The 12460-nt window shown below is 33.1% G+C and overlaps 1 protein-coding gene across 1 annotated transcript in view; it reads left to right on the top strand.

The window, feature by feature from the left end:
• PCLO (piccolo presynaptic cytomatrix protein) overlaps nt 1-12460 on the top strand; it is a 328283-nt gene that overhangs the window by 215446 nt on the left and 100377 nt on the right. Inside the window, exons 14-15 of the mRNA XM_036760651.1 lie at nt 3973-4066; nt 8345-8416. Of these exons, the coding sequence (XP_036616546.1) occupies nt 3973-4066; nt 8345-8416 (166 nt within the window). The remainder of the gene's footprint in view (nt 1-3972; nt 4067-8344; nt 8417-12460) is intronic.

The following is a 12460-nucleotide window of genomic DNA, read 5'->3' as shown; positions in this document are numbered from 1 at the left end:
TTTGATTACATCCACACAATATCATAAGCAGGGAAATTTGACCATGTGGGTTTCTTGTTACGGTTGACTATCTCACCCCAAAATCCTCTCCCTATCTCTCCAAAGTACACATGAAAGCAGTTCTGTTTCAAAGAGATAGTGTTATGCTAGAACAAACATTATCAATCACATTATTCAGAACCTTCTTGTCCTATTATCCAGAGTAAGGAGGAGCAAAAATATCACAAATGTCAGTACCTCTTAATTCGGCATAATGGAACACAATAATTACTATGTTTATATTAAAAATAATGATGATTAGAAAAGTATAGAAAACCTTAGACTGTACTATAGCAGATCTTCAAGTAAAGCTTTTTATGGTACAAAGTGGAAAAATAATAATTTAAAGATAATGCCATTTAAAAACCATCATAGAGAGGTAAAAGACTAAATATGCAAAATGAGACATACATTTTTGAACATGACCAATTTTGAAAATTTGTTTTGCTTGAGTATTCATGTTTGTTAAAGGTTTTTTTGTTTCTCTTTTTTCCCAGAAGATGGGGATGTAGGAGGGAGAGGAAAAAAGTATTTGTTAATTGGGGAAAAATAATTTAATCTAAAAATAGTTATATACACCTATATTAATTATGTTATGATGTTACATTACATTTACTATATATAACATTTATATCATGTTATACTATGTTGTATCATCATATCATATTGATGGAACCATATTATACTGTTATATTGTAATGTATGAATCATATAATATATGTAGGGACAACTAAGCAGTATAGTGGATAAAGTGCTTTATTGGGTCTTAGTCAGGAAGACCCAAATTCAATGTATGAATCATATAATATATGTAGGGACAACTAAACAGTATAGTGGATAAAGCACTTTATTGGGTCTTAGTCAGGAAGACCCAAATTCAAATCCAGTCTTAGACATTTACTATTTGTATAACCACGGACAAACTCTTAAATTCTCTCTGCTGCATTGCCTCAACTGTAACATAGGGATAACGTTAGGAGCTGCCTTGCAGAATTATTGTAAGAATCAAATGAAATAATATTTATAAAGCTTAACACAGCATCTGCCACGTAGTAAGCTTTTTATATAAATATATATTATCATTAATTATGTACATGAACTATTACTCAGTTACTTATGGTAATGGGATACAGGGACGATAGGGATCAAAAAGAATCATTTTTGTGGATAATTATGCCATTCTAATACCTATAACATTTCTTGTTTCTGCCTTATTTTCAGTTTTTACCAAAACCCACTTTCACCAACCAAGCAGAAAATGTGAATAGTTTAAATTTATTTTCCTTGGATTTTTTTTCTTCCTATCCTCAAGTGACAGTGATAATCAGCAGGTCACTGTTCAAAAGTCAAAAAACAAGAGAGGGAAAATGGAAACAAAATGTTTAAATGATACAGAGATTCATTATAGAGGTCTAGACAATTGAAAGATGATTTTATCAAAGACCAGTGATAAGTTGTCATTGAACAAATGAATGAAAATCATATTGCTTTCTTTACATTGGCCAAATTGTATGCCCTGGGTAGAAGGTTTTATAACCTGTATCTTGCTGACTAGAATTTTGTTGAACAATTATGATATGCTTCTTGCAGAGTTCTCCACTGGATTTTCTCTAGCAGGTTATTGCTTCTTGACACAGTACTTCTGGGCCTATATAGGTTTTTTAATGCATCTTTTAAAGTACTGAAACTAAAAGAGAACATTTTTTTCGATCAGCACTCAAGCAAAAAAATAGCCCCACATAAATACTGTCTTCCAAAATAAAAATAAAAATTTCTCAACATGCTGCATGAAGAAAGATATATATTGTTTTGTTATGTTAATAGCTACCCCTGAACGGAAGAACAAATCAATTAAAGGATGTCTGTGGGAACAAAGAAATAATAACTCAATCTGTTGTTAAAGCATAAAGAAACATTGTTTAGGACTCCTGAGAAAGAAGAGATTCAACTTAGAAAGAACTATCAGTTGACTAGATTAGTTTTTCATTTTATAACCAGGAGTATGGTTGTTAGATAGACACAGTTCAAGAACCATAGGGGGGCTATGAGGTAGATTTCTTTTCTATTGCATCTCCTAAAGGAAAATATTTTGCAAATATGCATGAAAGAGAAAGATTTTCAATTCCCTTCCTAAAAATCTTCCCTAGGGTTGAATTTATGTTCACATAGAAGAGAATCACTTTTCCGTAATTATCTAAGTACCTACAGACAGACTCCAGCCTTTTTGGTGAGAGTAGCATAGATAAATGTACCTGATACAAGGGAGCCAATGTTATGAACCAGGACAATGTTTTCGAGTTTACATGCTCAGTTGCATATGTGCAGGAATTATGAATAGAAAATCATTTTATTAATATAATTGACATTAAAATTAATCTTCTCAAGTTTAATGAAAATTAATAACTTATAGATTCATTTGGGCAATGTGGATATTGATGTAATAGTTATGTGATAAATTGAATCTAACTGGCTCATTAGAAAAACACTACTACTCAGCTTTGCAATTCAACAATGCATTTCTTTAAATGGAGATTCACATTGCCTGTATTTAGTATAAGTTGAAGTACATGGCATAATATGCAGAATTATGTCCCTTTTTCACAAATTAAAAAAAATGCTTTTGAATACTCAATCAACTATATTTTTGTTTCAAATGACCATTTTTAGTTTCATTGATGAACAAAATTTACCTATAGTAAGATGTATCCAAATTACATATAGTCAGATATATCCAAAATAGTTTCAAATAACTGTTTAAAAACAAATATAAATTTTATAACTGGTAATATAGATTTCACTCTAAACAACTTAAATGAAAGAATATTCATTGATAAAAACATCAATTAACAATTTTATATCAATTCATGCTGAAATAATGAGCATTTTCTGCTGTAGCTGGATTTAAAAAATAAAATATAAATGTTACAATTAGCAATTGCTGGTAGTTTTATAATTATTTAAAACTGACAAAATCAATTAACATTTCAAGCACCTACTATGTGCCAGTAACTGTGCTAATCACTGTGGAAACAAATAGCTGGCAAAAGACAATCCCCACCCTCAAAGAGCTTATAATCTAATTAAATGGTATTCTTTCATGAAGATTGTTTAGGAATCAAAATAATGCTACAGATTCAAGTTTCAGTTTAGTCCACTCCAATCTAACAAATCTTCATTAAGTGCCTATTATGTGTGAAACACTGGGATAGGTGCTAAAAATAAAAACAAAAAGGAGTATAGTGAAAAAAGGATTAGATCTTACAGGAAAGTAAGATTTCAGGCATTGTTTCTAACAAACCTATTTTTTTTTTGTTATTAACTAGCATTAGTAAAAATTGTTTGTTCTTGTTAAAGTGTGATACAAGTATACAAAGTAATATTTTATGAATAGTGCTTGTCAAGGCACATAAGATTTAAAATGATTGGTTTCCAAGAATCGTTGGTTATAGTTATGCACAACTTTCTCTTTTAGCACCCTCAAAAATGTATCTTGTCTCTATGATTACATCATGAAATTCTTATTTCTAGTGGTAAGAAAATAACAATATCATTATAAATTTTATTTAATAGTCTTCTAAATATTTTGAGGTGATAGAGATTACAAAATCATGGTAAAATTAGTCCTAAAGACTACTAATGGTTGATAAACAAAAAAGGAGGGGGTGCAGCTGAAATAACTTCTCCAAAATGTATTGAAAGGGAAAATGGAATTAGATAATGATTTTTAATCAGTAGTAAATTTTTTTGGAAACTCAAGATTAGAGGTGAGTTTTTAAAGGATTTATAGAGCATGCTTGAATTTCTCTATCCTGTGTACAAATGGTTCAAAAAAGCGCAACTGTCATCATCTTGAGCATCCTGCATGTTCTACAGTTAACTCTGATGCAGTCATTTAGGATGCATCATTCAACATCTTCTTTCCTTCCAATTCAGTGCTGAATATAAGAGGAGAACTAAATATGTTCAGAAAAGTCTTAACCCAGAATGGAATCAGACAGTAATTTATAAAAATATCTCCATGGAACAGGTATGTAACAGCTACTTTTTATGGTTCATATTTAGGGGATTCATATTCCATAAAGTACAGTGCTTTTCATCGCTATATAGCCAAGTAGTTGATGTCCAAATAATCAAAATAATAGAAATTCTACATATTGAGAATGTTTAGTGTTCTTAATTCCTCCTGGGCAAAGGTCATGGCTCTTTTGTTTACTCTCCTTGTAACAATGGGCAAACATCTCAGTATAAATTTTCTTGTCTCCAAAAACTGATAATACCTGTACTACTTACCTAACAGGGTTTTTGCAAATAAAATATATTGTAACACTTAAAGAGGGGATCTATATAATATGGATTAATATTTCATGCATTGACCAGAGAACCCTAATACACATTCATAACTCCTTAGACCTACAGTACACTGTTTTACAATAATTGACGTAAGCAGAAGCAAAGAGTAGCGAATAGAGGGATTACCTCAGAATCAGAAAGACTTGAATTCAAATCTTGCTTCTGATGTATATTGGCTATATAACCCTGGGACAAATAACTTAAAATTTCAGTGCTCAAAGCAAGTAGGACTATAATTTGCAGGTTAGTTGATGAGCTGTATTGGAACCCAAATAGACTCTTAGAGTTGAATAAAAACAATTCAACAAAAGTATAATTGATAGTCATATTGAAAACTATTAGTCAAAGAAGGATATGATATATTTTTAAATCTTTCCATTAACATAAAATAAAAATTAGCAATTAAAACAGAGGTTATTAACTTTTTCTGTTTCCTAGACACATCTAGCAGTCTAGTGGATCTCTTTTCAGAATATTGTTTTTAAATGCATAAAATAAAATATATAGCATTACAAAGGAAATTGAAATAGAATCACTAAAAAAAAATATATGTTCATGAACACCAATTATGAATGCCTAACCTGGAAAGTTAAAATTCATTTATCTGAAGAAATAATTATGTGAAATACCTTCTATTCTAACCATGTAGGATAAATGAACTATATTTGTATCATCACTAGTATTCAAAATCACCCCGTCTTATGTTTCCTTTGTTGTTATTTTGCTCCAGTGGGCAAAAATAACATTTCTGAGATAGCAAACATAGAACTATGAAATAGAATGAAAGAACCATAAAGAGAAAGCCAATGGATGAAGGTTACCCAAGGGATTGATTGTAGAGAGAATGCTGTAGCAAAAACAAAGGCTGGAATTTGTCAGGCAGCATCTCAAGAAAGTCCCTAGGCAATCTCTCTGGAGACAGCCTGGGATTTCCATTCACTTCAGTAAAGAGAACAAAAATTCTGTGACCTCAATAGGTTGGTCCACTTTTATTCTAACTTCAGGCCAAAATGCTTTGTAAAAATGACATATTTTGATTTTTATGATGTACTCAAAAGAGAAAATGGGATTCAATATAGAAATATTAGCCTTTAAGTATTTTTCAGAAAAATGTCTTTTTGGGAAGGCAGGACAATTGGGGTTGTGATTTGCCCCAAGGTCACACAGTTAGTAAGTTTGTCAAGTGTCTGAGGCTGGATTTGAACTCAGGTCCTTCTAACTTCAGGGACAGTGCTCTACTCACTGCACCACCTAGCTGCCCCAACATGTCTTTCTTAAATAGCATTTAGACCTGTCTGTACACAGAAAGAAAAATGAATAAGATAGGTAGTGTATGCTAGAGAACCAGCCTAGTTACCAGCCCAGGCTAGTGACTGCCTGCAAAGTTATAGCAGTCTGCCTCTAACCTGAATTTCTTGTTTGTCAGTTTAGAGAAATCTGCATTTCATAAAATTTGCATGAATACGAGACAATAATTGACAGTATACAACTTTAAGTACAGGCAGAAAAAAGCCCTATTAATAGAACAGTAAGAGGATCACTGTGATATATCAAGAACAGATGTTCTAATCAGCAGACACTTGCTGCATTTTATAGGGAGAAACTGAAAGCAATGCATTCCATGTAATCAGTTCTGCTTTAGTACCAATCCCCTCCCCAAACTTCCCAATAGTTATACTTTCAAAGGGCTAGTTTTAGGTGCTAAGCTTGCTCATTTATGACAATAATGATAAGTATTCAATTTTCATATAATTTTAACACCAGTATTTAGAAATCAGTTGCATCAGGAGCTCAAATTGGATTTTCCAAATTTAAAAAAAAAATTCCAATAAACATATTTCAATATAATTGGTTCATTTTGAACTCCTACATATCTTTTTTCATTCATTAAAAATATTTGAGAAAGTGTTTACAGATTCTGCCAAACTCCTAAGAGTCCATGACAAAAAAAAGGGGTTAAAAAAACTTTTCTATAAAGATTTCTTCTACAAAAATTGTGATATAAAAGTTATATCTATCCTGAAAAATAACTTTTTGAAAGATTTAAGTTATGGATTTTTTAAAAGAAGGGTAATTCAACTTTGATGTTCTGATAAAAACTTTAACTCCCACCTTTGATTCTTCATGTTAACTGTTTTGTTTCTTCATGTAACTCAGAGATCCACAGGAAAAAAAAATCCACTATTTTGTTAAATAAAATGTTCTTCCTGAACTAGGATCGATAATGTAAACAGGCTGATGATATTGCTTTAAATTTCCCCCTTTCATGAACTTTTTTCTACATCTAAACTTGTTTATGCCTCTCCTAAAGAGTGAATTATATGCATATTTGTACACACGTCTAGGAAACCTAAAGCTATTGGTAACATTAAAATATTATTCTTCAAAAGGAAAAAAGTAGACAATATTAAAGCTTTTGTTTTGCTTTTTTAATAATTGAAGAGGTTAGCTTTCTGAAGTATGATGGAAATTGAGAGTTTGCAAGAAAAGGAAGGAAATAGGTGAATGTGTCTTGTCTCTGACCTAGGTGCTGAATTCAGAGCAGCACCTATCCTAAACAGGTTCTAGTAATGATGTTATCTCTGTGTATGGTAACTATAATTCATATATGCATGATACAGGAAATATCAGCATATTTCAATAAATAGAACCTATGTTCAAATTCCATCTCTGATATTTAGTGTCTGGCCTCAAGTTTTCTCCTTTGCGAAAGGAAGTGTTTTAACTAGAAGGTCACGGTTGTTCCTTCAAACTCAAGATTTATTATCTCAAGATCCTATTATCCTAATGTCAAAAACTCAGTTTGTCTTTGAAATAAAGCTAGTGTTCCATGTAGTATACTCTTTATATACTCAGCATCAAACCCCAATTTTAAAAAGTCTGTTCTAAGAAAGAGACAAAGGAAATATTGGGGGGGGGTGTCCACGTTTTAATTCTCTTACAAGCTGGTGGCATGCATTGCATGGGGGTTCAGTCCAGTAGACCACCTTAAGGGCGCCAGTTCAGAACTGGCTTGATTTGGGATTTGGGCATACAGGGTTATATGCCCTTCAAAGAGGAGGTGTTCCCAAGGGGTGCAAATCAACTGTGATTGGTCAACATACTGGGAGGTGGGCTATATTAAAATGAGGTCTTGAATAGATGAGTTAGGTCACTTAATCTTGCTACAATACCTTTTCAAAGGGGGCTGATATCACCAGCCATCATTCTGCCTCCTGATAGAGGAAATACCTGTTCTATCAGACCAGCCCCTCCTCATACCAAACCATTTCCAGTCTTTAGCTACCTAAGGAGAAGAATCTATCTTCACCTAAACCTGAGCAGATTAAATCAATTCAGGCCTTGGTTGGAGTTTGACCAGGATAAGAAGATTCAATGCAATCTCATCATGAGTAATGTCCTTCTAAAGGAGAGACTGAATTTGTAAGGGGGAGGGGACTGGGGGGAAACTCTGAGTCTCCAAGATACCGATTACTAAGATTTAAAATAGTTTTTCACATCAGGAATATTTTTAGTCTTTAGAAATTCAAGGGAAATCCAAAAAAGTGGGCACTGAAAGTACTCCCTAAGTAGAACACTAAGATATATGTATACACATACATACATATGTTTTTGTTTGAAAATTCAGTGAATGTTGAATTGAATTAAAGATATTTCTTCAGAAAAACTTTTTAAAATATCAATGGCAGGAATCCAAATGTTTTGTATGGTAGACAATTTGACCCTCCTAGCCAATTTACAAAATCATTGAAGTTTAATGTATTGTCCAATAAGCCCATCTGGCTTGAGATGTAATTTTTCCAAGATCAAGGTTATTACAGAGAAATGAAAATTGCCTTCCTGTCAAATTACAAAGGAGTGCAACCAAGTGATAATAAATAGAGTCTATTCTGTGGCTGAAATAAGAAGTGTATGATGGAAATTGGGGTTAATTACATTTTGATTTAAACCATAGCTCAAGAAGAAAACACTGGAAGTGACAGTCTGGGATTATGATAGATTCTCTTCCAATGACTTTCTTGGTGAGGTAAGTTTCACTCTTTATGCCCTTGTAAACAAAAGATTACTTCAGACTTTACAATCAGTTTTCTGACATAAGCCTGAGGATAAATGTGTAGTCCTTGTTTCTTTTTAAACAACTTTTAAGCAAACTATTTTTATGGTTAAATTCCTTAGATAATCATGACGTTTTCCTTTTTATGTTAACATTATGGGTTCACATGCCACTTTCATAGCAGCTATCGAAATGGCTATTCACTTTACCACCTCGCATCTTGTTTTGTGAAGAAATTTCCCAAAATAAAATATTGATACAGAAAAGAATATGTACTCTAGTGATGCAAATTCCATTCACATTTAATGATTACCTATAGCTAATGTATTAAAATGTTACTGCTTTCACTCCAAATCTTGTCAAGGCACAAAAGTTACCCTGAGTCCTCAGGTGACTCTGGATATGACAACTTCTCACCAATGACTTTTGTGCAAGGACCAAATGGTTATGTTAGGGAAGGATCATAACCAAAAGATTGGATATAAGGTGATTTTTTAAGCTCAGGGTATTTCAGGAATCTCTCTCATGAATCAAAAAGTGATAAGCAGAAATAAAAGGAATAAATGAACTAATAAAGTCACAGATCTTCTATGTTGGGCCATGGATAGAGCACTGTGCCTGGAATTAAGAAGACCCGAGTTCAGATATGGCCTCACTGTGATACTAAAAAAGTCAACCTAATCTCTTTATGCCTCAGTTTCTTTATCTGTAAAATGGGGTTGTGAAGATCAAATAAGATAATAGTTGTAAAGTACTTAGGATGATGCCTAGCACTATATAAATGTTAATTATTGTTGTCACTTAATTATTGAAATAACATTTCACTTAAATGCACTGAAAATTTGATGGGCTTTTGAATACTCTTATAATTCTTTTTGTTAGGTTAAATGATAATCTCCTCTGTTCTTCTGACATAGTTTGACTTGAAAATTGAAAAAAAAAACTTATTTTTGAATAAGCACACACAAAAGCAATGAATCAGAATAGTTTTAAGAAGGTAGATTGAGCACAAAGTGGAAATAGCATTGAAGAAAACAAAGAAGGGAAAAGCATCTGCCCTAGATTTTTTTATATTCAGAGGAAATCCATACTGGAGCTGACATGATTGGTAGGTGATAGAGGACTAGATCATCAAGATGTTTAGAAGAGGGATGATATCAAAGGCATAAAGAAAATGAATCAACCACCACACCAATGAACAAGCTATCAAGTCCCTGCTATATACTGAGCATTGGAGATCCAAAGCCAAAAGTGAAACAGTGAGTTCTCTTGAGGAGCTTACATTCTAATTGGAGTGATAACCTATATATAATACACATGCAAAGCAGATACAAGTTGATCTTAGGGTTAGGGAAGGACTCAACATCTGGAGGGACCAAAAGTGCCAGTGTACTTGTTCATTAATAAACTTATCAAATTTCTAGTCAAGCTAAGTCAGATAGGTAGAGTAGAAGATTAATAAACCCAAACAGAAAAGATAATTGGTATTTGAGAGTGGGGGGGGAGGGAGGTTTCATATAGAAAGTGGCACGTGAGCTGCGTCTTGAAGAAAACAAGGGCATTCTTAGAAACAAAAGGTCAAAAGATAATTTCTTACAGGTGGTGAGGTCCTTCAGATGCTCCTGTACATTGATATTGTACTGATTGTATCACATCCCAAAACACCACAAATATTCCTAAATGAGATCTGTAGTCACTCAAAAAAAAATCCTTAATATAATCACTTTCCTAGGGAAAAGCCAGGAAAATCTGAGGGGATGAAAAATATTTGTTGTCTATTCAACTTGTTGTGTATTCAACTGTTTGGAACACACAGTCCACCAATGGGTATTATTGAGCACTTAATATGTGCAAAGCACTGGAGATGGGGGAGAGGCAGGAAAGGAGGTGGGAGAAGCAAAATCATAGTGTATGACATCAAAGAGCTCAAATTTTAATGGGAAGATGACATCCACATAACTATGAATAAAAGATATATTCAATGTAAATAGAAGGTAATGTCAGAGAAAAGGCGTTAGTAGCAGGAGGCATAAGAAATAACCTCATGGAAACTCTTGGAGCTCATCCATCATCTTGAACAGACACTTTAAAGAGACAATTAGCTAGGCCAAAAATTGAACAAGAGGAGAAGAGAAGAAATTGCAGTTATTACTTAAAAATGTCAAGCTTTTTGAAACAAAGGCTTCTCTATTTAACACTGATGTTCTTCTGGTAATGATCTGTGGCATTGTGTCATTTCACTGCCCCTCTTTGAAGAACTACAGCTAAGTATAACATAAAGGAGGGCAGCCAGGTGGCATAATGGAAGAATGTCAGGCCTGGAGTCAGCAAGACTCATCTTCCCAAGTTCAAATCTGTCTCAGACACCTACTAGCTGTGTGACCATGGGGGAGTCACTTAACCCTGTTTGTCTCAGTTCCTCACCTGTAAATGTAGCTGAAGAAGGAAAGGGCAAACCACTGCAGTATCTTTGCCAAGAAAACACCAAATGGGGTCCTGAAGAGCTGGACATGACCAAAACAACTGAACAACAAATAAAAAAGATTGAGAGACAAATGATGGATATGAAAAAGCTAGAACATTCCAAATGTGGAATTGTGCAGAAGAGGTATAGGGCAGAGGTGTCAAAACACATTGGCCTCATTCCACAACATTCTCTACTGAGACCTGAACCAGATTAAAATGTAATTGGGAAATAGTTGACAAGATAAATAAAAATACAGCAGTACACAGATAATAATAATATGTAGTTTTCTAAGTCAATATACAGTCAATAGGACTCCTTATTTATGGTTTAGTGATCCCCATTTCTCAGTTGATACCATTGGTTTAAAGAATGTCACAAAGGAACGTATGGCAAAAAAAAAGAATTGCCAAACATATATCAAGAAAATGGGACCACTGATGGATACCCCATATGTCCAGCTGATATCCCAGCATTGTCAAGAGTACTAGAGTAAAATCCCTAGGATATTTGGTAAAATGCTTATAAGGACTTATGGGAGAACATGGACAGGAGCTACATAGGATGGGTAGACATAGATGGGTTGGCATCTGCATTGATGGAGACAAAATCCACATTAATGAAATTATTGATCCACTGGATTATTAGGAGAAACTAGATGCAACAGGGTAAATTAATGCCATTTTCTAAAAAAAAGTTATTCCCTAAGTGATGCTGAAATGAAGTAGAGTGATTTCACCAATTTAGGGAGTTCTGATTGAGGAACTTCCTCTTCAAATGCATATCCAAACCTTCTTGGCAATTTATACTTTTAGGGAAGTACTTGGGTCATTAAGTATCTGTGGTTAAGTGACTTGTACATAGCCACAGGCACAATATATTTCAGAGACCAAATTCGAATGAACCTAGGTCTTTCATACTCTTTGGCCAGTTCTTTATCCATGACAGACTGATAGACATATATTTGTGTGAATATATAACCATATGTGTATAGATGACAGATCCATATACGTGTATGCTCTATACACAATTATCATCTATTTCCACAGTAAGCATAGTATACATTTGTTTTGGTTCACAATGGTTTGGGCAGAAAACATGAACAAATATTTGGAAATAGTAACTATATCCAATACATTCAAGGGTAAAATAGTAATATCATTTTGATACATAATAGGGGGCAATGCAGTCTATCTGATGCATTTGTCATTAAGGGATATAATGTATTAAGATGAAAATTATTTTACATAAATTATAAAATATAAGGAAATAAAAAATCTATTCTAAAAATTCATACATTTTCATGCACATAAATTAGATCGCTGTGAGAATTTTCTGCATAGTTTATAGGTAGAACACAATGTCGAATAATTATTTTAAATGAACTTTAAAAAACTATGCAATATACCAATAAAAACCCATTTCTATTAGAATTTTCCTAGTTGAGCAGAAAAAAATATATATGTATATGCATATGTATATTCAAATATACTTCGGCTTATACTTTTCAAAAAATGTTAGATTAAGGAGAGCAAATGATTTATAGCTTTATC

The sequence above is a fragment of the Trichosurus vulpecula genome, chromosome 5 (genome assembly GCF_011100635.1).
Source record: "Trichosurus vulpecula isolate mTriVul1 chromosome 5, mTriVul1.pri, whole genome shotgun sequence".
Taxonomy (NCBI): Eukaryota; Metazoa; Chordata; class Mammalia; order Diprotodontia; family Phalangeridae; genus Trichosurus; species Trichosurus vulpecula.
Note: the sequence above shows the minus strand (reverse complement) of the source record. Positions and strands in the feature narration are given on the sequence as shown.